The sequence below is a fragment of the Bubalus bubalis genome, chromosome 18, assembly GCF_019923935.1.
Source record: "Bubalus bubalis isolate 160015118507 breed Murrah chromosome 18, NDDB_SH_1, whole genome shotgun sequence".
Lineage (NCBI taxonomy): Eukaryota > Metazoa > Chordata > Mammalia > Artiodactyla > Bovidae > Bubalus > Bubalus bubalis.
Genome location: NC_059174.1, coordinates 7,573,655 through 7,600,064, shown reverse-complemented (window position 1 = coordinate 7,600,064; position 26,410 = coordinate 7,573,655). Strand labels below are relative to the sequence as shown.

At 48.9% G+C, this 26,410-nt stretch overlaps 1 protein-coding gene across 1 annotated transcript in view; it reads right to left on the bottom strand.

The window, feature by feature from the left end:
• Positions 1-18,968, bottom strand: part of BCO1 (beta-carotene oxygenase 1) — a 32,783-nt gene extending 13,815 nt beyond the window's left edge. Inside the window, 7 exon segments of the mRNA XM_025268442.3 lie at positions 1,209-1,466; positions 3,441-3,664; positions 6,103-6,250; positions 7,769-7,916; positions 9,455-9,584; positions 12,587-12,715; positions 18,715-18,968. Coding sequence (XP_025124227.2) covers positions 1,209-1,466; positions 3,441-3,664; positions 6,103-6,250; positions 7,769-7,916; positions 9,455-9,584; positions 12,587-12,715; positions 18,715-18,778 — 1,101 coding nt within the window. The 5' untranslated portion in view covers positions 18,779-18,968.
• Positions 18,969-26,410: the final 7,442 nt, after the last annotated feature.

Below are 26,410 nucleotides of genomic sequence, written 5' to 3'. Positions count from 1 at the left end.
GATCACTAAGTGAGGTAAAGAAAATAAAATGCTTTGCAACGTACCTGGTACATAGAGTGTGTTCAGTACAGATGAGCCATCAAAATTGAATTGAACTCAATTGGGTTCCATTTAAATTAATTAAGTCATGAAGTAAGGAAGTTCTGGAGCCAGAAGCCTCTGTAGCCTTTAAAACCAAGCCCAGAGCTTAGGCAGCAGCACCCTAATTGACGGTAATGTCTGGCCTGGTGGTCATTTTGAATGCAAGAACAGGACTGTTGAACAACAGGGAAATGGGTAAGCAACTGGAGATGAATCCCCACCGCAGATTGTCAGGCAAATATTTAAAATGATGTCACAGAAGAATGTTTAATGTCATGGAAAGATGTTTAGATATATGAGGAGGACAGAAAAGCAGTACAAAAAAGAGTATGTACATATTCAGTCATGAAAAATAGAGGCACTGATACATGCCACGGTACTGATGAACTTTGAAAACATGCTAAGTGAAAGGAGCCAGCCACAAAGACTGCTTACGGTATGATTCCATTTATATGAAATATCTCAAATAGGCAAATCCACAGAGATAGAAAGTAGGGCAGTGGTTACCTGGGGGTGGAAGGAATGGGGGAGGCTCTTTTGGGGGAAATGAAAATATTTTAAAATTGATTGTAGTGCAACTCTGTGAATATACTAAAAGCCATTGAGCTGTACACTTTAAATGAGTGAAAATGGGTGAATAGTATGGTACGTGAGTTATATTTCATTAAAGCTGTTAAAAATTATGCACAGTGCAATTTTTTCTCTAAAATTAAGAAATACATATTTATATGCTATATATTAATTTCAGAAAAGAAAATCATACTGTACATACTTTTTAACAGCTTTGATGTATATATACAATATGCATATGTTATATGCATATATATCATTATATACTAATATGTATGTATATCTTCCTGTCTATTTGCCTGTCTATCTACAGAGAGAGAGAGACTTGGGAGGCAATACAAATATATTTGCAATGGGCTTATGGTGATTTTTTTCCTTTTCACTTAATCTATATTTTCTAAAATTTCTACCCTGAATATGTTCAGTATTTGGAAAAATAATGAAAGCATTTTCTGCCTTTCTCTAAGAACACCTTATTTTGAATTTCAATGTCAATGAAATCAGAACCAAAGCCACCTCCTGAGTGGGCTCACCTCCCCCAGAACTCAAGCCGTTACCTTGTCCACGTGGAGGGGCAGCACGAACCTCTTGAGGGTGGGCATGGAGGTGAGCCTGGAGTTCTCCTTGAAGTCCTCGTTCAGGTTGGCCAAGTAGAAGAGCTGGTAGAGGCTGCCGTCCTCATAGGCGATAACGTCGAACAGGAGGCAGCCGTCCTCCTCGTAGGCGTTGACGTGGTGAAACACCACCATGGGGTCCGTGTGATACTTGGTCGGCACGGGCTTCCGCGTCCTTCGGTCGATGATGTGGATGTGAGTCTGAAAGGAGATGCAGCCCGGGGCTCAGCTCTCCCTCTGCCAGCCCCATGCTGCAGCACTGGGTGGGGGACAAGCCCCAGCCAATGGTTCACCTGCTCGGGACCCTGAAGCAACCCCTCCACTTTCTGAGCCTCTCTGTCCCACTCCAGGGGGCAAACCTCACCAGAAGCCATGGGGAGGAGGGAAGCTTTGCCACATGGGGTCTCGGCCTCACGTGGAGGACCGGACTTTTCAGGGAGGCCCCTGAAAGTGCAGCGTCTCCCCGACTTTCACTCAACTGAGATCCAGGTCGGCGGCAAGCGGCCAGCTCCCCAGCAATGGCCAAGTTGGGGAGGACCAGTCAGGGCCAGCCCTCTCAGCGTCCTCAGGTCCCACCCATGGCCAGAGCCCCTGAAGCCCCGTCCTGGACCCCCCACCAAAGCCCCGGCCCACTGCAGATTGTCCCAGCGACCGGGCTGCCCTGGAGGGCTGCGGTGCTGAGTGACCGGTCTAGTCAAGCTGATACCAGCCCAGTAGGCTCCGTACACACCTCTGGGCGTCACAGGCGGCATCGCTCTGGGTGGCAATTAGCCGTATCTACAGCCCTAGTTGCTTAATCCGAGGGTGAAGGGGTGTTTTCTTTCTTTTGGCAGTTCTGGCCTAACCATCCTCCTCTGAAAGGAGGGAGGGGCAGCTCCAGCCACCTCCTCTGGCTCATCGTCTCTTTCTCTCTTTCCCCAAAATCAAGCTCTGAAGTTAAGTGGGGGTGATGAGGGCTGAGTGTTGCAGAGGAGGAGGGACAGTGGGAGATGAACACAGGGTGACGTGACAGGCACTTCTTTCCCATAAACCCAATCCTGGGGTCAGCTGTAGGGACAGCTCAGAAAACTCTCCAAATGCATTCAAAGCCCTGCCAGGGCTCAGGGGCTCTCACTGTGGGACTCTCTGGGGCCAGAGATTCCTGGGGGATCCCTGGAGCCTGGAGGCCAACGGGGCCCTGATGCTCAAGTCCCCCAGAGCAAACCCACTTCCGCCGGCCCCCTGATGGCCCCCTTGCCCAGCTCATTCGTGCCACAAACACTAATATATTTTCGGGGGAACTAGAGAGATAAACCCTCTACACTTTCATGCAGTTTATAGTCCAGTGGGGGTGAGGCCAAGGGTCAGTGACCAAATGTACAACATGTGAAGGATGATGGCTGAGCACGACTGGGAAAATGAGGTGGGAGGTGGAGAAAGCCTGGTAGTGGGGAGGGATCTGTGACAGCTAGGGGGACCTCGGTGATAGAGCTGCGGGGGGGGGGGTGGGGGGGGTGGGGGAGCTTAGAGCCAGACCTGGATTCACAAGGGGAGGGAGCCGGCTGGGAAAGAACGTTCCAGTGGAGGGGGCAAAAAGTGCAGAGGCCCCGAGGCAGGAACGCTTGTGCGGCAGGTCTGAGGTGTAGGAGGGAGCCAGAGGCTGGGCTGAGGGCATGATGAGGGCCTTCCCAGGCCGGTGAGAGAGGCCTGTGGCTCCGATTCTGGGGAAGACGGGGAACCAGCAGAAGGTTCTGAGCAGGGGAGGGACCTCAGGGAGCTGCTTTGCTTCCTCTCCTCCCTGAGAATGCAGGCATTAAAGAGGGGGCGGCCACAAAGACACCTCTGTATGGGTGCCCGAGGATGCTCGTGGCGCACAGGAAGGGGAGCAGAGCGCTGCTGAATGGACGACAGAGGGGCCCTCTGGCAGGGCTGGACGGGGAGAAGGAGGGGACTTGGCCGCTGCTTTCTACACCCATGTGCTGTTTAAACAGATGATGCTGAGCCCCTTGCCCTAACTCGGGACCCCTGTGAAGGCCCACCCAGCCTCAGAAGTCTCTGGAAGGCCGGCTGGTGCCTCTGGGGACACTGCCTGGGAGCTCGCTTCCTCCCCCGCTGAGCTGCCCGCCCCGCCTGCTGACCTCCGGCTGGCTCTGGCTGTCCTGGGGCTGTTGGGGGGGGTCCCCGGCTAGGCCTTACCTTGTCCTCCCCGTGGAAGGCCAGGCAGGAAGCCCAGCTCACGCCCCGAATGTAGGCCGTGGCCATCTTGAGGATGTCCAACTTGAAAGGCTGCTCAAGGAAAACGATGTAGTTCTCGGTGACTCCGAAGCTGTGGTAATAGCTCGGGGAGAGGAGGGAGCGGGCGGCAATGGAGCAGAAGACCTCCGTGTCCTTCAGGGGGCTCCGGCCCTCCTTCCTGCCCCCTGGAGAGAAGCCAGCCTCAGGAGCAGCTGGGACCTGACTGCCCCCCAAGGACACCACGGGGCCACCGCCTCCTACAGCCCAGCCTCTCAGCCCACCCTGCTGAGGAGAAGAACCTTTGAGAGTCGACAGCAAACCGGTCGAAGGGCTGCTGCCTGGCTGAGGCAGGGACCGGACCTCCCCCACACCCGCCCTGGGGGCCTGGTTTAGCATGTGAAACTGCTGCCTCCCCAGGCTCAAGGCCCCTGGGTCTCTGGGCCTTAGGGCCAGGCGTCGGCAACTCTGGCCTGGGGCTAAGCTGGCCTCCACCTGCTTCCGAAATAAAGGTTTATCTGGAGCGTGGGCCACGCTGCCGCCTCCTGCAGAGTCCACAGCTGCTTTGCCTTCAGGATTCAGAGTCGAGCAGACGTGGCGCAGACCACACAGCCGGCAAAGTCTCAAATAGTTACTCTGGGGCCCTTTATAGAAAACATTTGCCAACCCCGGCTCTGGAGCAATGCTCCTGAAGCATTGAACGTGCATGCAGATGGTCTGGGGGTCATGACAAAGTGTGGAGGCTGACTCAGCCTGTGGGGCAGGGCCCACGGCTCTGTATTTCCTTCAGTCTCCCAGGCCATGCCCTGGAGCGAGGCATGGCAACCCACTCCAGTGTTCCTGCCTGGAGAATCCCCATGGACAGAGGAGCCTGGCGGGCTACAGTCCACAGGGTCGCAAACAGTCGGACACGACTGAGCGACTGAGCGCAGCCACACCCGGGCCACGGGCTAGCTTCCCAAGGTTAAGCTTTGACATGCTGCTGAGGTCCATCATCTGACATGCATTTCACAGGGTTTCTGTGAATTTCTCTTGGCATTACCTGTTCTGAAAGACCTAGGAGTGAGCCCAAGTGCCTGTGTTGATGTGACAGACTCTGACAGTCAGGGTCGGCTGTATGAGTCCCATGTTACAGATGGGAAACTGAGGCTTGGCGGGACAGCCAGAGGCACAGGGTTAAGCCAAAGGGCACAGTCCCCTCAGCCTGGCCTCCTCCTCTGTTCTTTGGAGGGACAACCCTTGGAGGGAAGGGGGGGGAACTGAAGGAAATACTGCAGGAGGCCAGGCACCTCACCCGGCACCCAGCGCAGAGGTGCCTGGGACTGCTCGGTTTCCTTATTCCTCTGCAAGGATGAGTCAGCCGCTGGCCAAAAGGCCTCCCCACCCAGGCCTGCGGCTGGGTTATAATGAGTTACACGCAAGCGTCCCTGCCATTCCTGTGGCCACCTGTGCACCCTGTAAACAGCTGGCTGGTGGGAGGCAGGCTGTTGGGTTGCGGGGTAGGTCTTTTCTTCACTAAACAAATGGAACACAAAGCAAACAGGAAGGAAAGTCACCCTGGCCTGGGAGGCAGGAGGCAGTTGTGAATCCTGGTGAAGCGCCAGCCTGGAGCAGGTGCGGAGGGTACCTGCTGTGAGCCGTGGGGACGTCACCCGATCCCCTGGGGCTCCCAGTCCTCGGGAACATGAGGTGGCAAACTCAAATGGCTAGCCTACCCTCAGGTGGGACATTCTAGGATCCTGAGCCGGACCCTGCATCCCTTTATTGGCTTAATTAACAGGGGTTCCATTTAACAAGAGCACTCACTGCACCATGTGACCCAGGGATTCCCGTCTGCCAGTGGAGCCTGGAATTTGCTGGACGGGGGGTGCTCTACAGAATGGTAAGGGACGGGCCAGGAGCGATCTCGGATGGGAACCCGTCTTCCTAAACCAGAAGGTCTAGCTGAGCACCCTCGCAGTCCTGCACCGTCCCGGGAGCCCGTGCAGCCGCCCTTGGAGGCCTGGTCTCCCGGGTGTGGTTTCGAGAGGGTCCTGCCCAAATAAGGGCTAGGAGTCCCACCCTTCTCCCCCGCAGGAACGCGCAATCACAATCAGCCTGGGCGCCATGCCAGGCTCCCGGGCCTGAGTGAAGAATGTCTAGAAGGCCCAGGGAACAGGGCGGAATCTGGAGTGGATGCCAGCAGGCCTGAGCTCCCTGAATAACCCGGGGAGCCTGGCTTCTGGGGCTGGGATGAGAGAGAGCAGCACAGCCCTGACAGATGGGAGGTTTGCCAGAAAACTAAAAAATGAATGAATGAAAGGACGGATGGATGATGGATGATGGATGGATGGATGACAACATCAGTGGATAGATTGATAAATACACAATTAACGGATAAATGAATGAAATAATGAACAGGAATCGAAAGAAAAGGAGGTCGGAAGAGCAAAGGGATTCACTTCTTCCAAAAGGACACGTAGCATCATCCCTTTTCTCCTAAAGGAGAAAAGCGAGTCCATGGTCCTCTGAGTCATGGATGTGGGCAAGTATCAGGTTGAGCGTTGTGCCATCAACCAGAACCAGAACTCTTCCCAAAGAGCCACCCTTGGTGTTCACGCCTCATCCCAGCCCCAGGATGACCCACCTGGGACTGGGGCAGGGATCTTAAAGATCACATATTTTGTCTTCCCCTTGTCCACGATGGACGTGCCAACATTGAGAACATTTCCAGCAGCATCGTAGTGAGGATGTGATGTTGCCAGATTTACAGCCACGTATTTACGATAATCAACCTGCAAAACACGACAGTCAGCTGCTTTTAAAAAAGGGAGAGGGTGAAGTCCCGCCAAAAGCTGCCTGACTCCAGGCTCAGGGAGATGACGGCTATTTTTGCATGTCTCCCAACCTGAAAATAAGGCAGACATTGCCTTTAAAGGAGACGCTTTCTCTTGCGACCTGATGTCACGTCATGGGGGCTCCCACAGCACACAGGCTGCAGGGGGCTTGGTGAGCTACGTGTGTTCTCTGAACATTGTCCCTCTCTGGCCCTGCCAGGTGGCCTCGGTGTGGAAACCCGATGCCTTACCACAGAGAGCTCCAAGTAACATCGTGGGCAGAGAGGCAGCCTGGGTGCTAATCTCGGCCCTGGTGAAGTCATTTAAATCCTCCCCTTTTGTATCCCACAGAGGCATAAATCCCCAGGCCTCTCTCCTAGGGTTATTCTGGGAACTGAGAGGTTACAAAAAGCATTTGGTCAAAGGGAAACACTGACTAACGACCTCAGTAACGATCCCGACTCCAAACAGGCCACAACCATAGAGCAATGGGGTGGCCAGGGAACCAGCTGTCCACCCTTCCTCCCTGAGAACTGCACAACCTTCAGCCAAAAGTCGGGCGCTACCTCCTTCTCACCTAGTGATTCCTCTCTGCAGCTTTGTGGAAAGCGCTCCTCAGTTGGACCTATGCTGCCTAGCGTCAGAGGAGCTGGACATGATTTCATGGCTAAGAAAAGTACTCCCTCAAACAGATTGTTAAGATGTATTGCAAAGACATCAAGGCTTTGAACAGCCAGCTGGAGAAAACTGAAAGTGGGTCTACTGATCTTCATGAAAATGTAGACTCGCTTCTGCCCAGGAAAGGTATCCGCGTGGGCACTGATTTTTGCACCCGTGCTCTCTGCCTAATGCCTCCCTTTCCAGGGCTGCTGGGGGTCCTGGACAGCCCAGCACTGTCTGTCATTCATTCAAATTTCCACTGAGGAGCCACTCAGTGCCAAGGACTGTCGACACTGTCAGGGGTTGAACTGGACCTTCCAAAAAGGCAAGTTGAAATAGGTCCTAACCGCTCGTGTCTATATTTTGGAAATAGGGTTAAAATGAGGTCATTCTGGAATAGGGTGGGTGATTTGTATCTTTACAGGAGATTGGAACGAGGCATCTGTAAACCAAGGGGCGGCCACCAGAAGCAGGAAGAGGCAAAGAAGTTTCCTTCCCTAGAAGCTTCAGAGAGAACAGGGCTTGCCAGCACCTGATTTCAGACTTCCGGCCTTCAGAACTGTGGGGGAATACATTTCTGTTGACCTAAGCCACCTAGTTTGTGTTCCTTTGTCACGGGAGTGCTAGGAACGAATTCAGACACAGAGATGGCAGGGCAGAGTCCTGCCATCAGGAAGCTTAGAATCTAGTGCTAAGATGCCCGAGACGAGGGGCTCAGAGGGGGCTCCTGTCTGAGTGCCTGCAGCCTCCTGGCCTCCCCGCAGAGGGTCCATTCCTTAAGTCAGGCACTGAGGCTGCTTGTAGACTCACTGATACCTTCTCCAAGGTTTCCAGGGTCTGGGGGTTGATCCTCCTGATGTAATTGGTCTCTGTGGTCGCATAGAAGTCTTCTCCACACCTCATGATGTTGATCAGACAGTTGTCTGTGAAATCGGGGATGGTGTGGGACAGGTAGGAGAAAGCTCTGGGGAGGAAAGCAAGTCAGCGAGTCAACCACTGTGTCCACTCAGCTGGAAGGTTCTACTCCAAATGGCTTTAGTTCGCCTACCACTTAAAACGCTCTACTTCAACTAAGGGAGGGAAAGTGCTGGGTCACAACTGGTCATTTGAGGAATCTGACAGTCCAGAGATCGAGTTAACCCAAAGCACCACCACATCCAGTCAGCTAAGAAGGGAGTCAGCTGGGACAGCAAGGCTGCCTGCCCACTGAGCCCTCCCCAGCTCCCCAGATCCAAAGGTGTCCCCCACCAGAGCCATCAAGAGCTGGTGCACGGTTCTCATGTATTTTAAGAAGCTCTACAGAAATCATACACATACCCATAATGGTTCCCCCGAAACTAGAAAAGCAGTTGATCTCTGCTTTGAGCAGGAATGACAGTCCACCCTCGTTACCTCAACTTTGTCCAAGAAATTTCGTTTCTTTGAAAAAGGAAAGGAAACTGAGTTAAGAACTGATGATTCGATTGGAAGGCAAACGCAAAGCAGGAAGTCTTGGCCCCGAGTACTGGTGAGTGCTCCCCCTACTGGCAATCACTGTAACAGCAAGGATGCCGCACAAGCTGCGGTTTCCATTCCTTCCCTCCCGCGGCCCCCTGGCTCCTCCTCCGTCTGCAGTGGGTGTTCCCAGCTGACTGTTTGCCGGACCCCCAGCGCTGGGGCTGGGATTGGAGAGGTGATGTCAGTTCTAGAGAAGCAGAAACCAGCTTCCCTCTCCAGGCCAGTCTACCTACCCCTAATGTACCCCTTTTATGTCTAAAGCGTATCAGAAAGGGGACGATGACCACTGGCCTGATTCCCTGGCCAACAATTCAAAACGCGTAAGGCATTCATATGCATCACAACCCAGATGGTTTTAAACGTATACAACTGAAAATCTCCCCCATCCTCCTCCCGTTGGTTCCCTTCCTCGCCCATGCCTTCTCCCAGGCTTTCTGCACATTCAAAAACAAACCTAGATATCCCCTGCCTTATAGCACAAATTACAGCATATTATATGCTCTTTCTACACTTTACTTTTTTTTCTTTTTTCCCCACTTAGCAGTATATCCTGGAAATCTTCCATTCAGTACATAGAGAGCATCCTCAGTGCTTTTTATATCTGCCTGGTGTTTTCCTGTATAGCGTTACTGCGATTTATTTAACACTCTTCTGTTAATGATCACCTGAGTTATTTTCAGTTCCTCATCATAACAAATCATTCAGCCACGAATAACCTTGTACATTTGTCATTTCAGAAACAAGTAAGCACCTCTCTGGACTGAATTTTGATAGGTGACTTCAAAGCGCTCTCCCACTAGCCATGTGGGAGAACATCTGACAATCTGCCAGATGCTCTTTGCCTCGCCTGCTATCAGTGATCCAGAAATACGTAGCCTGCATGGTCAAAGGCCATCACGGGAAGTTTTCCATCCACCCTAAACACACCGTCAGAGGAGCAAATGCTGGTTGTCTCGACCGTCAAGGGTATCGGAAAGCAGGACTAGATACAAAACGGACAGTTACTTGGAAAATATGTTTTTGCAGGGGTCTGGATAGGCCATTGTTCCGAATTCTGACACCTCAATCCTGTTTGCTTCGATATTGGCAGTGTAGGTATCACTTCTCAGGTATTTGCTCCTGTAGTAGACTTCGCCTGAAAGAGAAGCAGCAGCATCATCCCAGGCTTATTTGAAACTTATCTGATCTTATTTCAGCCATTCCAGGGATGTACGGTGGGGGTGGCTTACTGAGACTGTCCCTTTAATGTGTGTGCTGGATACAACAAGTGCTGGTGTGAACTCTCACATACATTTTGGCAAGGTTGACTTGCAACAATACGGCAAGGTAAGTATTCCTAGTCCCAGCTCCATCTACGTATGACGGAACTGAGGCTCAGAAATGTTCCATCCCTTGTCCAGCATCACCCAGAGACCTGCTGGCCCAGGCCATTGACCGTGCCTTCTGCCACGTTGGAATCCCTCCAGGTAAGGTCCAGGTTTGGAGGACTGATCCAGAAGGCCCCCATACTCAGGCTGGGTTTCCCAAGGACCCAGTTTAGTTCTGGGAGCCTTACATTAACAATTTAGCCCCTGGAGTAACATTTTTTTAATTGAAATAAACATGGTTTTATTTTTAATTATTAATGGTACAGAAGACTTTTTGCTGTCACTAAAATTATTTTTCAAATCTTTTAAAAATTTTTAATTGGAGGATAATTGTTTTACAATATTGTGTTGGCTTCTGCCGTACTCTGCAACCAGGGAGCACTCTTATACCCATTCTGCACACAGGAGAGGGTCAGTACATGTGTTGATGACACTGGAGAGAATCTCACTCACTCCAGAAAAGCGTGGACCCTTGACCAGTCTGCCAAGACCAACTTGAAAATATACTAGATGGTTCTAGACCTGTATTAATTTCTTGTGGCTTCTGTAACAAATTATCATAAATGTAGTGGCTTCACAAAACACAAATTTGTTATCTGTTTTGAAAGACAGGTCTGAAGTGGGTTTTTCAGGGCAAAATCAAAGTGTCAGCAGGACGGGTTCCTCCTGGAGCTCTTGGGGAGAGTCTAGGACCTGCCTGTTTTCCTTGGCTTGTGGCTGCATCACTCTGATCTCTGATTCCCTTGCCACAGCTTTTCAAAGCCCTTGAAGGATGAGTGGAACTGAACCACAAATCGGGGAGGTGGGGCTAGGAAAGAGGGCGAGGTGTTCCCAGTCAGTCTCCCCAGATAGTCTGTAAGTCAAGACCTGGGGTTGGGGAGCACAGCCCGCTTCCTGTGAGGGCTGAGTCCACACCGGCTGAAGCACCAGTTAGGTGCTTGAGAGCAGCAGGAATGGGGGGAGGCTGGGGGACCCGTGGGGATCCCACCAGGTCTTCAGGGCTGTGACTACTTAGGCCTGGGACCTTCATTTTGGTGCATAATTTGAAACCTCTAGAGTTTGGTGGGGTTTTTTTTGCCATTAATTAGCACATGACATTATGTTGACTTTTCACATTCCTTGCTGTAGTATAACCTATGCTTCTATGGTTGGTGCAATTATAATATGCCAAAAAGTCGGGCCCAAGACACACTGACAACTCGTTCCCATCAGAGAAATGCCCATCACATATCCACTGTCACAAGGATGGCTTCAAAGAGAGACTGCATCTCAGGAAATTCTTGCCCAGGGATTGACATATATACACTACTATATATATAAAGTAGATAACTAATAAGGACTTACTGTATAGAACAGGGAACTCTACTCAATACTCTGTTATAGCCTATATGGGAAAAGAATCTAAAAAAAGAGTTGTTCAGTTGCTCAGTTGTGTCCGACTCTTTTTCGACCCCATGGATTACAGCATGCCAGCAGGCTCCTCTGTCCATGGGATTCTCCTGGCAAGAGTACTGGAGTAGGTTACCATTTCCTTCTCCAAAAAAAAAAAAAAAAAAGGAGTAGATACGTGTATGTGTATAACTGATTCACTTTGCTGTACACCTGAAACTAACACGGCATTGTAAATCAACTATAATTAAAAAAAAAAATCTCTGTGACTTTGACTCTTGGAATTCACATGTTCGATCCTCATGGGATGACGACTTTGTTTCTTATTGGAAAATAATCAAATCTATCGCTAAGGGGGACCTGGGTTGACTCATCTCCAAATCTGCTTTATAAAAAATTTTAATTTTGAAAGAATTTTAGACTTGAAAAAAGCACTCCTGTATACTCTTCCCCATCTCCACTTGGCCTTTATGATTGAAATCTTTGTTAGTGTTTGAAAGCATTAGCTTCTAGTGGCCTCTGCTAAGGGTTATGAGTCATTTTTCTGTCTTTGCTTTCTTACTCCAGTTCTTTTCTTCCCGGTTTGGCACTAATTTCCGTTCTTCATACTAACTGTGCACTAGAACCACCTGGTTTTACAGATCACGGAGGCCTGAGGCCCACACCACCAGTGTGCTCGGGGTCATCTGGGAACATAGATGCTCTATCCTTACCCTTTGAGCCCTGGGCAGGGTCTCAGGATTCACAGCTTAAATGAGCATCTTGGGGGATTCTGATGCAGAAACCCACAGACCATCTTTTGAGAAGTACTGGCTTTATGTTACTTGCAAATCAGAGGGCCCTGATTGCCTTATGTGTGCCCTCTTAAATTGTGTATAGAAGTACTTAATGTTTTTGTTTCTATTTCCACTGTTAGACACAGGGGAGGCATTGAGAGCTCTAGAGGAGAGGAGAGACCAGGCCAGGCTGTGCTGCACCAACACTGGCAACCTGACTGACCATCTCAGAAAAGAACAGAAAACAGCTGCTTACCTCTGAGAGTGAAGTTTCAGTCTGAGACTCACTAGAAACTTTTAGGGGCTTTCCAGGTGGCTCAGTGGTAAAGACTCCACCTGCAATGCAGGAGCCACAGGAGATGCAGGTTGCATCCCTGGGTCAGGAAGATCCCCTGGAAGAGGAAATGGCAACCCACTCCAGTATTCTTGCCTGGAAAATCCTATGGACAGAGGAGCCTGGTGGGTTACCGTGCTTGGGATCACAAAAGAGTCAGACATGATTTAGCTACTAAACCAGAAGAGAATTAAAATTGTGTGTTGCTTTAAGATACTCCATCTGTGGTCATTTGTTACAGCACCCACGGCAAACCATGTGGTGCTCTTACCATCTCTGATTGTGAAGCTGTGGAGCAAGGCCAGGCCATCGAACCAGTGGTTGTATCTGGTCTCGCCCACCGTGTGCATTCCAGGCCCATTGCGGAGCAGGATTCCCTGCAGCCAGGCTGGAATCTTGCCTGATGAGAGAAAGAATGTTTAGTTTCCAGCTCTGCACCTAAACCAAAAAGCTCAAAGAAGTGGCCATACAGCTCCTCTACCACTCGCTGAATCTGTTCACTTCCAGAAAGAATGTGCCTGGCATTGTGTGGGCGCTGAGGATATCGAGATGAACAGGCATCATCCCTACTTTTAAGTGGGGCTTCCCAGGTGGCACTAGTGGGAAAGAACCTGCCTGTCAATGCAGGAGACGTAAAAGACACGGGTTCCATCCATGGGTTGGGAAGACCCCTGGAGGAGGGCATGGCAACCCACTCCAGTATTCTTGCCTGGAATCCCATGGACAGAGGAGCCTGGCAGGTTACAGTCCATGGAGACACAAAGAGTTGGACTCAACTGAGCACCCATGCACACTGCTTCCAAGGAACTCCTCATCCATTAAGAGACAAAGACTAAGGAAAATACCCAAAATACACTGTGATAAAGGCAATGCAACAGACTCAGCAAGGGTGCTGGGTGGAGCAGAACTCTGCTCCAAGGTGGGTTGAGAGCAGGAGGGTAAGGAACACTTCCTGGAGGAGGTGGCCTGGTTGAGTTTTGAGGGAGAGTTGGTGTTTGCCTTGCAAAGGCATGAAGAAAGAACATTCTAGAGCTGTGCTGTCCCATGTAGGGGAACTGCGTACTGGAAACTTGGCTAGTCCCAACTGAGATGTACAGTAATTGTGAAATGCACACCAGATTCCAGAGACTTAGTATGAAAAAGAAATGTAATACATCTCATTAGCAATTTAAAAACATTAGCTATATGTTGAACTGATAACATTTTGGATATGTGGCGTTAAATTAAAACCACTGTTAAAATTAATGCCATCTGTTTCTTTGCACTTTTTGGTACGGGGCTATTAGGAAGGTTTAAGTTACACATGAGGCAGGCATTCCACGGTGGTTGGGGCAGTGTTGCACGTGCCCTTGGCGCCCTGCCCACGGCCCCTTGGCTTTCATCTCTCCCTGAAGGCTGCTTTCTGCAAATACCTAGAGCTCTTCACCTGAGGGCTTTGTTCTCACTGTGAAGCAGCTCTGCACACACATAGACAAGCCAGAACCACGTTGGAGAGTTAATGCCCCTGGAAGCTGCTCTCACCCGACGATAGATGGGGTGCTGTGGGTCCAAGGCCACCACTTCCTTGCCCTCGGTGCACACAATGTGAGGCGTGGTTTATGCTTTGCCCGGAGGATGCAGCTCCAATAACTCCTGATGGTCAATGGCTTGACAACGCCTCCTCCTTCGCTGCCTTCCCAGTGTTCCTTGGGATCAGATCAGATCAGTCGCTCAGTCGTGTCCGACTCCTTGTGACCCCATTAATTGCAGCACGCCAGGCCTCCCTGTCCATCACCAACTCCCAGAGTTCACTCCGAGTCATGTCCATCGAGTCAGTGATGCCATCCAGTCATCTCATCCCCTGTCCTCCCATTCTCCTCTTGCCCCCAATCCCTCCCAGCATCAGAGTCTTTTCCAATGAGTCAACTCTTCGCATGAGGTGGCCAAAGTACTGGAGTTTCAGTTTTAGCATCATTCCTTCCAAAGAAATCCCAGGGCTGATCTCCTTCAGAATGGCCTGGTTGGATCTCCTTGCAGTCCAAGGGACTCTCAAGAGTCTTCTCCAACACCACGGTTCAAAAGCATCAATTCTTCGGCGCTCAGCCTTCTTCACAGTCCAACTCTCACATCCATACATGACCACAGGAAAAACCATAGCCTTGACTAGACGGACCTTTGTTGGCAAAGTAATGTCTCTGCTTTTGAATATGCTATCTCGGTTGGTCATAACTTTCCTTCCAAGGAGTAAGCGTCTTTTAATTTCATGGCTGCAGTCACCATCTGCAGTGATTTTGGAGCCCCAAAAAATAAGGTCTGACACTGTTTCCACTGTTTCCCCATCTACTTCCCATGAAGTGATGGGACCGGATGCCATGATCTTCGTTTTCTGAATGTTGAGCTTTAAGCCAACTTTTTCACTCTCCACTTTCACCTTCATCAAGAGGCTTTTGAGTTCCTCTTCACTTTCTGCCATAAGGGTGGTGTCATCTGCATATCTGAGGTTATTGATATTTCTCCCGGCAATCTTGATTCCAACTTGTGTTTCTTCCAGTCCAGCTTCTCATGATGTACTCTGCATATAAGTTAAATAAACAGGGTGGCAATATACAGCCTTGACGAACTCCTTTTCCTATTTGGAACCAGTCTGTTGTTCCATGTCCAGTTCTAACTGTTGGTTACTGACCTGCATACAAATTTCTCAAGAGGCAGGTCAGGTGTTCTGGTATTCCCATCTCTTTCAGAATTTTCCACAGTTGATTGTGATCCACACAGTCAAAGGCTTTGGCATAGTCAATAAAGCAGAAATAGATGTTTTTCTGGAACTCTCTTGCTTTTTCCATGATCCAGCGGATGTTGGCAATCTGATCTCTGGTTCCTCTGCCTCTTCTAAAACCAGCTTGAACATCAAGAAGTTCACGGTTCACATATTGCTGAAGCCTGGCTTGGAGAATTTTGAGCATTACTTTACTAGTGTGTGAGATGAGTGCAATTGTGCGGTAGTTTGAGCATTCTTTGGCATTGCCTTTCTTTGGGATTGGAATGAAAACTGACCTTTTCCAGTCCTGTGGCCACTGCTGAGTTTTCCAAATTTGCTGGCATATTGAGTGCATCACTTTCACAGCATCATCTTTCAGGATTTGGAATAGCTCAACTGGAATTCTATCACCTCCACTAGCTTTGTTTGTAGTGATGCTTTCTAAGGCCCACTTGACTTCACATTCCAGGATGTCTGGCTCTAGGTCAGTGATCACATCATCGTGATTATCTGGGAAGCACATCCCAAATAAATGACTTACTGCTGAATTCTTAGCTCTGGGAAAACCTGAACCCAGAGACCAGAGACCGGTTCAAAAACCAAGAAGTGTGCAAGCTGTTTAGTAAGAGCTGGCCTGTAACTTTCAAGTGAGGGTATAGCGAGTATTGAGGCTGCAAGGTTAAGTAGGGCCCAGAGGCCAAGGTCAATAAGACCATACCTAGCTTTGATTTGGTGCTTAGAAGAAAGGGACACTTTTGATGGGTGTAACAGGGAATAATAGGATTAATTTTTTTCTTTTGCAATTTTAAAAATTGAGATAAAATTCACATAACATAAACCCATCATTTCAAAGTATACAATTCAGGGTGTGTGTGTGTGTGTGTGTTAAGTGTATTTACCATGCTGTGCAACCATACCACTAACCCAAGAGCATTTCCATCACCCCCAAAAGAAGCCCTGTGCCCATTAGCAGTTAGTCTGCATATGCCACCCAGCTCCTAGCAACCCCTAATCCACGTTCTGTCTCTAAGGACCTACCTCTTCTCATACTAATGGAATGTGATCAGATTTGGGGTACCAAAAGTTATTTCTGGCTATGGTGTGGACTCTGGGTGGGGGGAAAAGCTAGAGAGAGGTGGGAAGACCTGAGAGAGGAGGAAGATAGTAGCAGTGGGACAGAGAGAAACTGATAAAACAAAGGGACTTAGAGTTTGACTAATTGTAGGGAAAATGGGAGGGGAACACTGAAAAAGTGTCAGCCGAGCCTCCTGCCCTGGGTGTGACTATTCACAGCGACCTGGGACACAGGAGAAGGAGCAGGTTGAGGCAGAGCAGGGAAAGATGAATCTGAGCTTAAAAGTAAAGCCCTAGATGTAAAAAGAACATTTGTGCTGTGCTTAGTCGCTCAGTCATGCCCATCTCTTTGCAACCCCATGAACTGTGGCCAACCAGGCTCCTCTGTCCATGGGGATTCTCCAGGCAAGAATACTGGAGTGGGTTGCCATGCACTTCCCCAGGGGATCTTCCCCACCCAGGGATCAAACCCAGGTCTCCCGCATTGCGGGCAGATTCTTTACCAGCTGAGCCACCAGGGAAGCCCTAAGAAGAGCGTTTACTGAGCACTATGTGCTGTAGTCAATTAAATCATTTGGTCATTGCAGCAATCCCATGTGGTAGGTATGTGCTGACTTTATCAGCCATACGAGGAAATTGAGTCAGGAAATGCTCAAGTGTCTTGTAAAGGAAGAATCAGAGTCACAAAAGCACAGCCGGATGTGAGGCCAGAGCCTTGGCCTGGCTTCCCTGGACAGATGTGGCCACACAGCACCGTGTGTAGTGAGCTGCCTGCCAGCAGATCCTGACTGGTGGATTAGACGTGACCCTGCGGGGAGGCTGGCACTGGGCTGGAGCCTGTCCTCTGCTGGCCGCCTGGCCTCGGGCAAGTTGCTGCTTCTCCCGGGCCCGCAGCTTCACACCTGTCAAGAAAGGGGACCCAGTTTACAGCAGTGGTCCCCCACCTGCCTGCAGCCGGAAGGCTTTGAAAACACACATTTCTGGGCTCCACCCCTGGGTATCTGATTCAGAGGGTCTGAAGTGGGTCCAGGAATTTGAGATTCTAACAAGAGCCTGGGGAGTGCTCGTGCTGCAGGGCTGGGGACCATCCTTTGAAAACAACTGACTTAGATCTAGAGGTTCATTCAGCATCTCAGGTCCTGGGATTCTTGTTCTCTAAAATTTCCAAGTATTGACATGCAGTCAATAAACATGAGCTGCAAGGGAGTATAATGGCAAAATGCCCACCATACCCCAGAGCATACAATGATGGGTATCACAGATCCACTTTTTTTAAAAAATAAAAAGTTAATAGTAAGTGTACATTTCTTTTTTGAAAAAGTATTTATATATAAAGTCTACCTATCAACAGATTAATCTATCTTTGTACTATCTTATGGGTTTCCCCAGTGGCTCAGTGGTAAAGAATCCGCCTGCATTGCAGGAGACGCGGGTTCAATCCCTGGGTTGGGAAGATCCCCTGGAGGAGGGCAGGGCAACCCACTCCAGTATTCTTGCCTGGGGAATCACATTGACAGAGGAGCCTGGTGGGCTACAGTCCATATGGTTGCAAAGGGTCAGACACGACTGAAGCGACGGAGGACGCATGCATATACTATCTATATTGATGTTTCTTTTAAAAATTTAAAGAAAATAGACTCAAATATTAACAGTCCTTAAGAGACAGAAGAAATACAGCTGATTTTTATATCCCTCTGGATATAAAGTACAAAGAATCGGACACGACTGAGTGACTGAACTGAACTGAACTGAACTGAATATACATACACATATAGATTGCACATTACCTCTGTAATCAGAAAAAATATACATAGATGCTATTTCTTTCTTCCAAAAGCCTTCCAAGGCAATTCGTCTGCTGTAAAGCTCCAGTGTGACTTGCCTCTCAGAGGGCAGTGCTGTCTTGTCTTTGTGAAAACTGCCCATCTGTCCAAAACAGCGGTGTGGCTGAGCTGACCCCCTTCCCTGTTCTCAGCACAGCTCCTGGGACCCGGAGTGCAGACCACTCTCTGCCCTGTAGAGTCTAAACAAGATGGTCCCAGGAAAGTGGCCATGCAGAAGAGGAGGAGAAAGCTATGCAAGGAGGGTTCGTGTGGCAGCTCCCACCGTGGAGCTGTCTCATCTGCTCTGCAGTGCTTGCACCCTGAAAGCGCACCTTTGAGGAAATTTCATCCGGCTCTGTGGTGCCCCCCCGCACGGCGCATACACAGGAATGGGCCCTCGCACACGCTTCTCGTATCATTTTGAAATAATTTAGGATGCCCCCACTTTTACAAATACCGCACCCTGGGGACAGAGCACAGTTTGCAGAATAATCCCACTGGCTATCAGCCAATAGCAGTAGTCCTCGGACTTTTCTCCTGGAAGTAGTGAGAACCACTGACTCCCCTTGAAAACTGAGTTATAATGCATAAAAGCACACCGAGATTTTCACAGGGAATATGCCTAGAATATGGATCATGTCACCTCTATTTACGGTTTTCCAGATTTTCCAAAAATGATTTACAGTAAGCATTACTTTTATAAGCAGGAAAAAAAAAAAAGCGTACATCTAAACACATAAGTGCCCATGGTTTATACAAAATGCTCACCTGTTACTCTGGCCCTCACAGGCTCCAGTTGCTCCTTCTTATTTCTGCCAAATATTATTTCCATTGTGCAGGGCTCTGAGCGAGAGCGATGCTCGTCCGTGTTCAGGGACTGCTCTTGGCCACTCCTTGTCTTCCCTCCCTGCAGCTTCCTTTACGTCTCCTTCCCTTCAGATGGCACTGGCTTCTCCCCGTGCTGTCCCTTCTGGGAGGGCCCGGGATCTCTTCCTGCACAGGGAGAGGCTGTGCTGGCGTGAGTTATGTTTGGTCAAAGGTCAGTTCCTCAGCCATGTGTCGCAGCTAATCTTTAATCCTCCGATTACGTCCCCAGCTCTCCCTTTCCACTTCCACTTTTGGCTGAACCAAAACAAACAAACAACTTTCTTGATGGGTTTAAACTGGTGGGATGGGGGGAAGGATAAATTGGAAGATTGGGATTGATACATACACATTAATATATATAAAATAGATAACAAGGAGCTTCTGTATAGCACAGGAAACTCTACTCAGTACTCTATAATGGCCTATATGGGAAAGAATCTAAAAAAGAGTGTGTATACCGTATAGGTATAACTGATTCATTTTGCTGTACGCCTGAGATTAACATAACGCTATGCTACGCTATTCCTTTAGTAAATCAGCTAGGCTATTGCTTTAGTCGCTGTGTTGTGTCCAGTTCTTTTGCGACCCCATGGACTGTAGGCCGCCAGACTCCTCTGTCCAGGCAAAAATACTGGAGTGTGTTGCCATTTCCTTCTCCAGGGGATCCTCCTGACCCAGGGATCAAACCCATATCTCCTGTATTAGCAGGTGGGTTCTTTATCACTGAGCCAATAGGGAAGCCCCAAATCAACTATACTACAATAAAAATGAAAAAAAAAAAAAAACAAACCATAAAACTGGCAAGATCATTTAGGGAAAACTGTTTTGTTTTATTTTGACTAAAGATCCCTGAGTCTCCTCACCACCCCCTACCTCCCAGCAAGAAAAAGAATCCTATGTAAAGAGCAACTTAATTATATTTCACTTTTTGAAGAAGTAAACATAAAATGTTTCATGTACCCTTTTAAATAATAAATACTGGGAACCAAAAACTTTACTCACGAGCTGTAAGGAATAGTACTGAAGGCTCCTCTGCATTTCTGAATCTCGAGGCGATGCTATCGCCAGAAACCCACACTCACGTTGCTATGAACGTTGGATGATGAGTTACTGACCTCACCTTTACTTATGTTGCTTCAAGAAAGAACCAACTGTTCCCTCTCTGGGTGGAGTGAGAAAAGTGAGAGGCGCTGGCCTTTGTACAACCAGCTGGGTCTAGCAGTGTCAGGGCTGGGTCCAGACTGTCTCAGGATCGCAGAGCTCAGCTCTGAGAGCAGCCTGGCCTGGCTTTGCTCCAGCGTGGCCACACGTTCCGATCACCTGGTTGGGAGCTTTAGCAGTGCCCGTGCTGGGCCCCACTCCAGGCCCACCCAGAGTCTCTGAAGGTGCAGTCCAGCCCTCAGGAGTCTTGCAACTTCTCCAGAAGATTCTCACTTGTGCAGCAGGTGCTAAGAGACTCTGGACCTAGGAAAGATGCTACATGTTTCCAGTGATGCTAGATTCATGTTCCTCCCTTTTGTTTCTGGGGTACGTTATGTACCCTTTTGGAGCCTCCATTTCCTTATCTGTAAATGGAGGTATAGTGATATCAAAATCTCAGGGTTATTCAGAGTCAAGAGTCCAGCAAAAGCCCCTGTCCCCAGTCAGTGTGGGGGTCCTTTCTTCCTCACTGTCTCCGAAGGCATTTCTGTTTGACCCACATTTTCCATTCAGTCCCACAATAACTTGCCAGTTTATTCTGCTGTCTGGTTTAAACATGTGTATCCATGTCAGAGTTATTTATTCCCAGGTTGTGAACGCTGAGCTCCTGTGAGGATTAAAGGAGAGCCTCTGGCATACACTGAGCATTTGGGAAAAAGTTACACTACCAAAGGCGGCAGCTCTGGTGCAGAAGTAGCGAGCTCAGGGCTTATGGGGGTCAGAAGACCTGGGCTCTATGATTTAGAAACTAACTCGCCACACGACCCCTCTCAACCTCACTTTATTCTGCCAAAGGGTTGGCAATGCCCGAGTCATGGGGTTTGTTGAGAGGATCAGATTGAAGCTATAAAGTGAAAACATGACCATGTTCTCCTTGTCCATTTTGTATATTCAGAAAAGCAACGGCCCCCATCCATGGAAAATATTTTCTGAGTTAAGCACTTGGTGAAGCACTCTGCTTGTACTGGCTTGCTCTGGCCTTATATAATCCTGTGACACGAGTGTTCTTAGCAGCGTTTGGGGGATGAGAAAACTCAAGGAAGACAATCAGGTTGCCTTGGATCACACAGCTACTAAGAGATGGAAGCAAAACCAGGAAGTCTGACTTCAGAATACCCACTCTTGACGATTTCACACAGCTCCGATGAGTGAGGGGTGTTTGCTAGGTTTCTACTTTTCAAAGTAATGGGTGGAGGACCCCAAGAGGGCCTGTCTTGGGTTGATATGTTGGCCTTATTATATACAGAACACTGAAGAACCCCAGTTCTTGAACCTTCATTCAGGTTCCAACTGTTCCTCAGGGCAATGTTATGGTGAAACAAAGGATTCTTTACAGTGGTGGTAATAACCTGATCGTTACAATAGATCCACGTTCATTATCTAGAGCTGCCATCACAAAGTTGCACAGAAGGTAATTTTCTCACTGTTCTGGAGGCTGGGAACTCCACAACCCGGGTGTCGGCAGGGTTGATTTCTTCTGAGATGTCTCCTTGGCTTGTAGAGAGTCTTCTCACATGCTCATCCCTCTGGATGTGTGCACCCCCCAGTGGCTATGAGTGTCCACTTTTCCTCTTAAAAGGACACCAGTTTGGATGAGGGCCCACCCCAATGGCCTCACTTGACGTTAATCACCTCTCAAAGGCCCCACCTCCAGCACTGCCACATTCTGAGGGGCTAGGGGTTGGGACTTCAATATATGAATTGCGGAGGGGCGCAGCTGAGCCCACCACAATAGCATGAAGGCACAGTGACAAGTTAATACAGGATGTGTTGGCCGAAAGTAACAGAATATCCGCTGACACACCAAAGACGTGCATTTATCTCAGACATCAAGTCACCTGGGGGGCTTGGGGGCTCGGAAGCTCACCTGGGTCATCTCGCCAGGCTCCCACTGCCCACACTGCCTTCCTCAGGGGGTTAGTTTTTCACTCTTGGGCTTGCTCAGTTTTGCTTATGAATGACTGCCTTCCCTCCAGGAATCATGTCTTTGCAGAATAACTACAAAAGTAAGTAGATAAGATGGGGACATAGCAGGCATTTTTTTTAACACTTGCCTCTCTTTTTGTGCTAGAGAAAACTCTTTCCCATAATGACCTGAGCAGATTTTTCTTAGTGTCATTGGTTGAACAGTGTCACATGATCTCCCCTAGTCCAGTCCCTGGCAAGGAGGAACAGCAGCGCCCCGAGTTCCTTAAATCCATCAAAAGTCACCCCTGAGGAGCATGTTGCCATCTGAATCATAGCAGGATTCCATGAGCAAGGAAAAGGGAGGGAATGGCTTGTAATAGGCAACCCACAGTGTCAGCTGCAGGCAGTACGATGTTCCTGCGTCCTCAAATTCACATTTCCTTAGCACCAACTATGGGCTGAAAATGCAGCAGCGAGCCAAACAGGAAAACTATTCTGTGCCTTCTTGGAACTTACACTGACTACATGCCAAGTTCTGAGGTTGCAGAAGTGATTAGTGAGAGTCAGTCCCTGCCTTCTTAGGCTCTCATGATGTTCTTTCGGTTTGGGGGCTGAGTCTGCATGCCCCACAGGACATACATTTCCTAAGGCAGTTAGAGGCGGTGCAGTGGTTCGCAGGGCTGTCTTCATGTCAAACTTCCATCTTCCCTCTTTATAAACAGCGATAACAAGCAGCAGTGCTATTTCCCAAGAAACTCTGGCATCACTCTGGAACCATAAAAGCCTGACCACTGCTTTCTATGTCTTTGCTAATATGGAAGACTGGACAAGTAGGCGTTGTCTCCCGGCCTGTCCTCCAGCCTCTGATAAACACCACTCACTGGATGTTTGACACGTGCCAAGAAGTGTACTGAGTGTCTTATTAGCCATCTTTTACTTACTCTCTTTGAGGGACTCATTAGTAATCTTATTTTTACAACCTCAGAGATGTGGAGGAATTTGATCAAGGTCAACAGCTAGTCAGTGCATGTTCTTGCCCAGTACCCAGTAGCGCTGCCCACTTTTTGAAGCTGTTGGTTGAGGAACAGAGTAGATATGAGAGCAAAAGTAGGTATTTCACAATTTCTAAAATGCCTTAAAATGGGACAAAAACTGGCCAATGCATAAGCGAACAGGGCAAGGGGAATATGAAGGGAAGCAGCTCTTCATACACAAGAGTTTTGGTCATTTATTGATATGTAACAAACCACTCTAAGACTCAGTGTCTTCAGTATACAGATGGCCAAAAAACACATAAAAAGATGCTCAACATCACTAATTTTTGTGTGTGTGTATGTGTTGTGTGTGTGTGTGTGTGTCAGTTGCTCAGTCATGTCCGACTCTTTGCAATCCTACAGATTGTAGCCCATCAGGCTCTCCTGTCCATGGGATTCTCCAGGCAAGAATACTGGAGTGGGTTAGAGAAATCCAAATCAAACTATAATGAGGTACCACCTCACACCAGTCAGAATGGCCACTATTAAAAAGTCTGCATAAAACAAATTCTGGAGAGAGTGTGGAGAAAAGGGAGCCCTCCTCCTACACTGCTGGTAGGATATAAGCTGGTGCAGCCACTATGCAGAGCAGTATGGAGGGTCCTTAAAAAACTAAAAATAGAAATACCATATGATCCAGCAATCCCACTCCTCGGCATATATCCAGATAAAACCACAATTCGAAAAGATATATGCACCCCTACGTTCATTGCAGCACTATTTACAATAGCCAGGACATGGAAGCAACCTAAATGTCCATCAACAGATGAATGGATAAAGAAGATGTGGTACATACACACAATAGAACATTACTCATACATAAAAAAAGTATGAAATAATTCCATTTGCAGCAACATGGATGGACCTAGAGATTATCATACTAAATGAAGTAAGTCAGACAGAGACATATACCATATGATATCACTTATAAGTGGAATCTAAAATATGCAACAAATGAATCTATCCACAAAACAGAAACAAACTTACAGACATAGGGAGCAACCTTATGATTACCAGAGGGAAAAGGTGGGAGAGGGGTAAATTAGGAGTTTGGGATTAATATATACACACTGCTGTTGCTGCTGCTGCTGCTAAGTCACTTCAGTCGTGTCCGACTCTGTGTGACTATATAGAAAATAGAAAATCAACGCAGAGAACTCTACTCAATATTCCATGCTAACCTAAACAGGAAAAGAGTCTGAAAAAGAATGGATGTATGTATCTGTATAACTGAATCACTTTGCTGCACACCTGAAACCTATACAATACTGTCAATCAACTCTACCCCAATATAAAATAAAAATTAAATTAAAAAACACTGTTAAATGAAAAAAAAGCCTTAGTGACTTCAAACAACAGCCATTTTTTATCACATCTGTGGGTCCAGTGGGCTCAGCTCTGTGGGTCTGCAGTGCTCTGTGGGTCAGTCCTCTGTTTTCACTGCGTGTGGTTCCAGGCGTGGTTGGGGATCCGCTGGCAGCTGACTGGGACACCAGGAGGGCTGGGCCTGGGCCTCTCTCCCTCTCCATGCGGTCTCAGGGCCCATCACTCACCCTCTCCCTGAGATCTATCAAGATAGCCAGAACTTCTTCCGTGGCAGCAAAAGCCCCCTTAAGGTGAAGGCTTCAAGACAGAGGAAGCCAAAGATACCAGTCTCCGTTAAGGCTGAACCCAGGACCGGCAGATCTGGGCAATTCTAGCAGGTGGGTGGTGAGGAAGCTGGGATGACCCTGCCAGGGACATAGTAAGAGATACTAACAACTAAGTGCCATTTATTGAGAGCTTCCCGTGTACTGGGCTTTCTTCTAAAACTTTTGTAAATAAAAACTCATGTCCTCCACACAATAACCCTAGGTACAGGTGTTTAGCTCCATGGTACAGATAAGGAGAGTGAGGCACAGAGGAGCTAAGTAACTTTCCCAGTACACAGAACTGGGCTTTGAACCCAGGTAACCTGGCTCTGCCTGTCCATGGGGTCGCAGAGTCAGACACGACTGAGTGACTGAACTGAACTGAACTGAAGACACGTGCAGCTGGTGGCTGCCATATTGGACAGTGCGGATCATCATGGAAAGTTCTTCTGACAGTGCTGAGTTAGCTGGAGAGCTGCCAGGATGGCATTTATGCGTGACTCAGGCAGACAGAAGCAGGTATGACTGCACAACAGGCCAGTTTGGAGGGTACAAGGGTCAGAGAAGCACATGGTTCACAATGGTAAAAATGCAAATAGTCCAAGTATTCATTCATTCATTCATTCACATATTCATCTGTTCCACAAGAACAGAGTGCCACCCTCGGGGCGGGCGGGGGTAGCAGTGGCACATCAGAGGTGACAAAGAGGCAGGAGTGGGAAATCCTCTAGGGTGAGGAATGTGGTGAGGAGAGTGAATGTCCAGAAGGCTTCCCAGAAGGGGCAATGCTGAGCTGAGAGCTGAAGGATAACGGAGTTGGCCACGTGGAGAAGCTGGAAGAAGAGACCAAAAGGGGACCCAGCTTGGGCAGAGACTCAGAAGCATCACACAGCCTGGCCACACCACTTCATACCAGACTATTGAAGGAGTGGGCACGCAGGAGAGGGGAGGAGGGATCAGGGGAAACGGCGGGCAAGAGAGAGGGAACTGGGGAAGAGAACTGTTCAGACTTGAAGCACTGGAGGCCGGGGTGGCTGGGAGGGAAGCAGGAAGAAGGTTGGAGTTCTAGGAGGCGCTGACTGGCAGGGCCCTTCCCTGAGCTGGGTTGAGTATCCCCTGGAGCTCCTCCCAAGTCACACACATGTTTGCACAAGTTGGCCATGTTGCCTCCAGCAGCAATCCAAAGCAAGAGACTTGGAAGAAGACTCCCTCCCAGAGGGCAGAGGGCGGAGTGCAGAACCACACACCGTCTGCCCTCTGGAGGGTCTGAGAGGCTCTCAGGGGGAGCAAGAAGGCATGGTCTCCTCCCTCAGGAAGGGGGAAGGACGGGCCTTCCCAGATGTGTGCCCCGCTTTGTGCTTTGTGCTCACCAGCCATATTTTCTTATCCTGGCCCAGACCCAGCGGGCACTACTACTGTCCCCTCTTTATGGAGGAGGGCTTCACTTGTGGCTCAGCTGGTAAAGAATCTACTTGCAATGCAGGAGACCTGGGTTTGATCCCTGGGTCGGGAAGATCCTCTGGAGAAGGGAAAGACTACCCACTCCAGTATTCTGACCTAGAAAATTCCATGGACTTGCATAGTCCATGGGGTTGCAAAGACTTGGACACAATTGAGCGACTGAACTGGAAGCTACTCTCGCCGGGAGCTGGTGATGGACAGGGAAGCCTGGCATGCTGCAGTCCATGGGGTTGCAAAAAGTTGGACATGACCGAGCAACTGAACTGAACTGAACTTTATGGAGGAAGCAACTGAAGCTTTTGAGGTTGTAGCCCTGGGCCAGAAATCACACAACATGGCAGGCGTAGGTGACTGAACATGGGA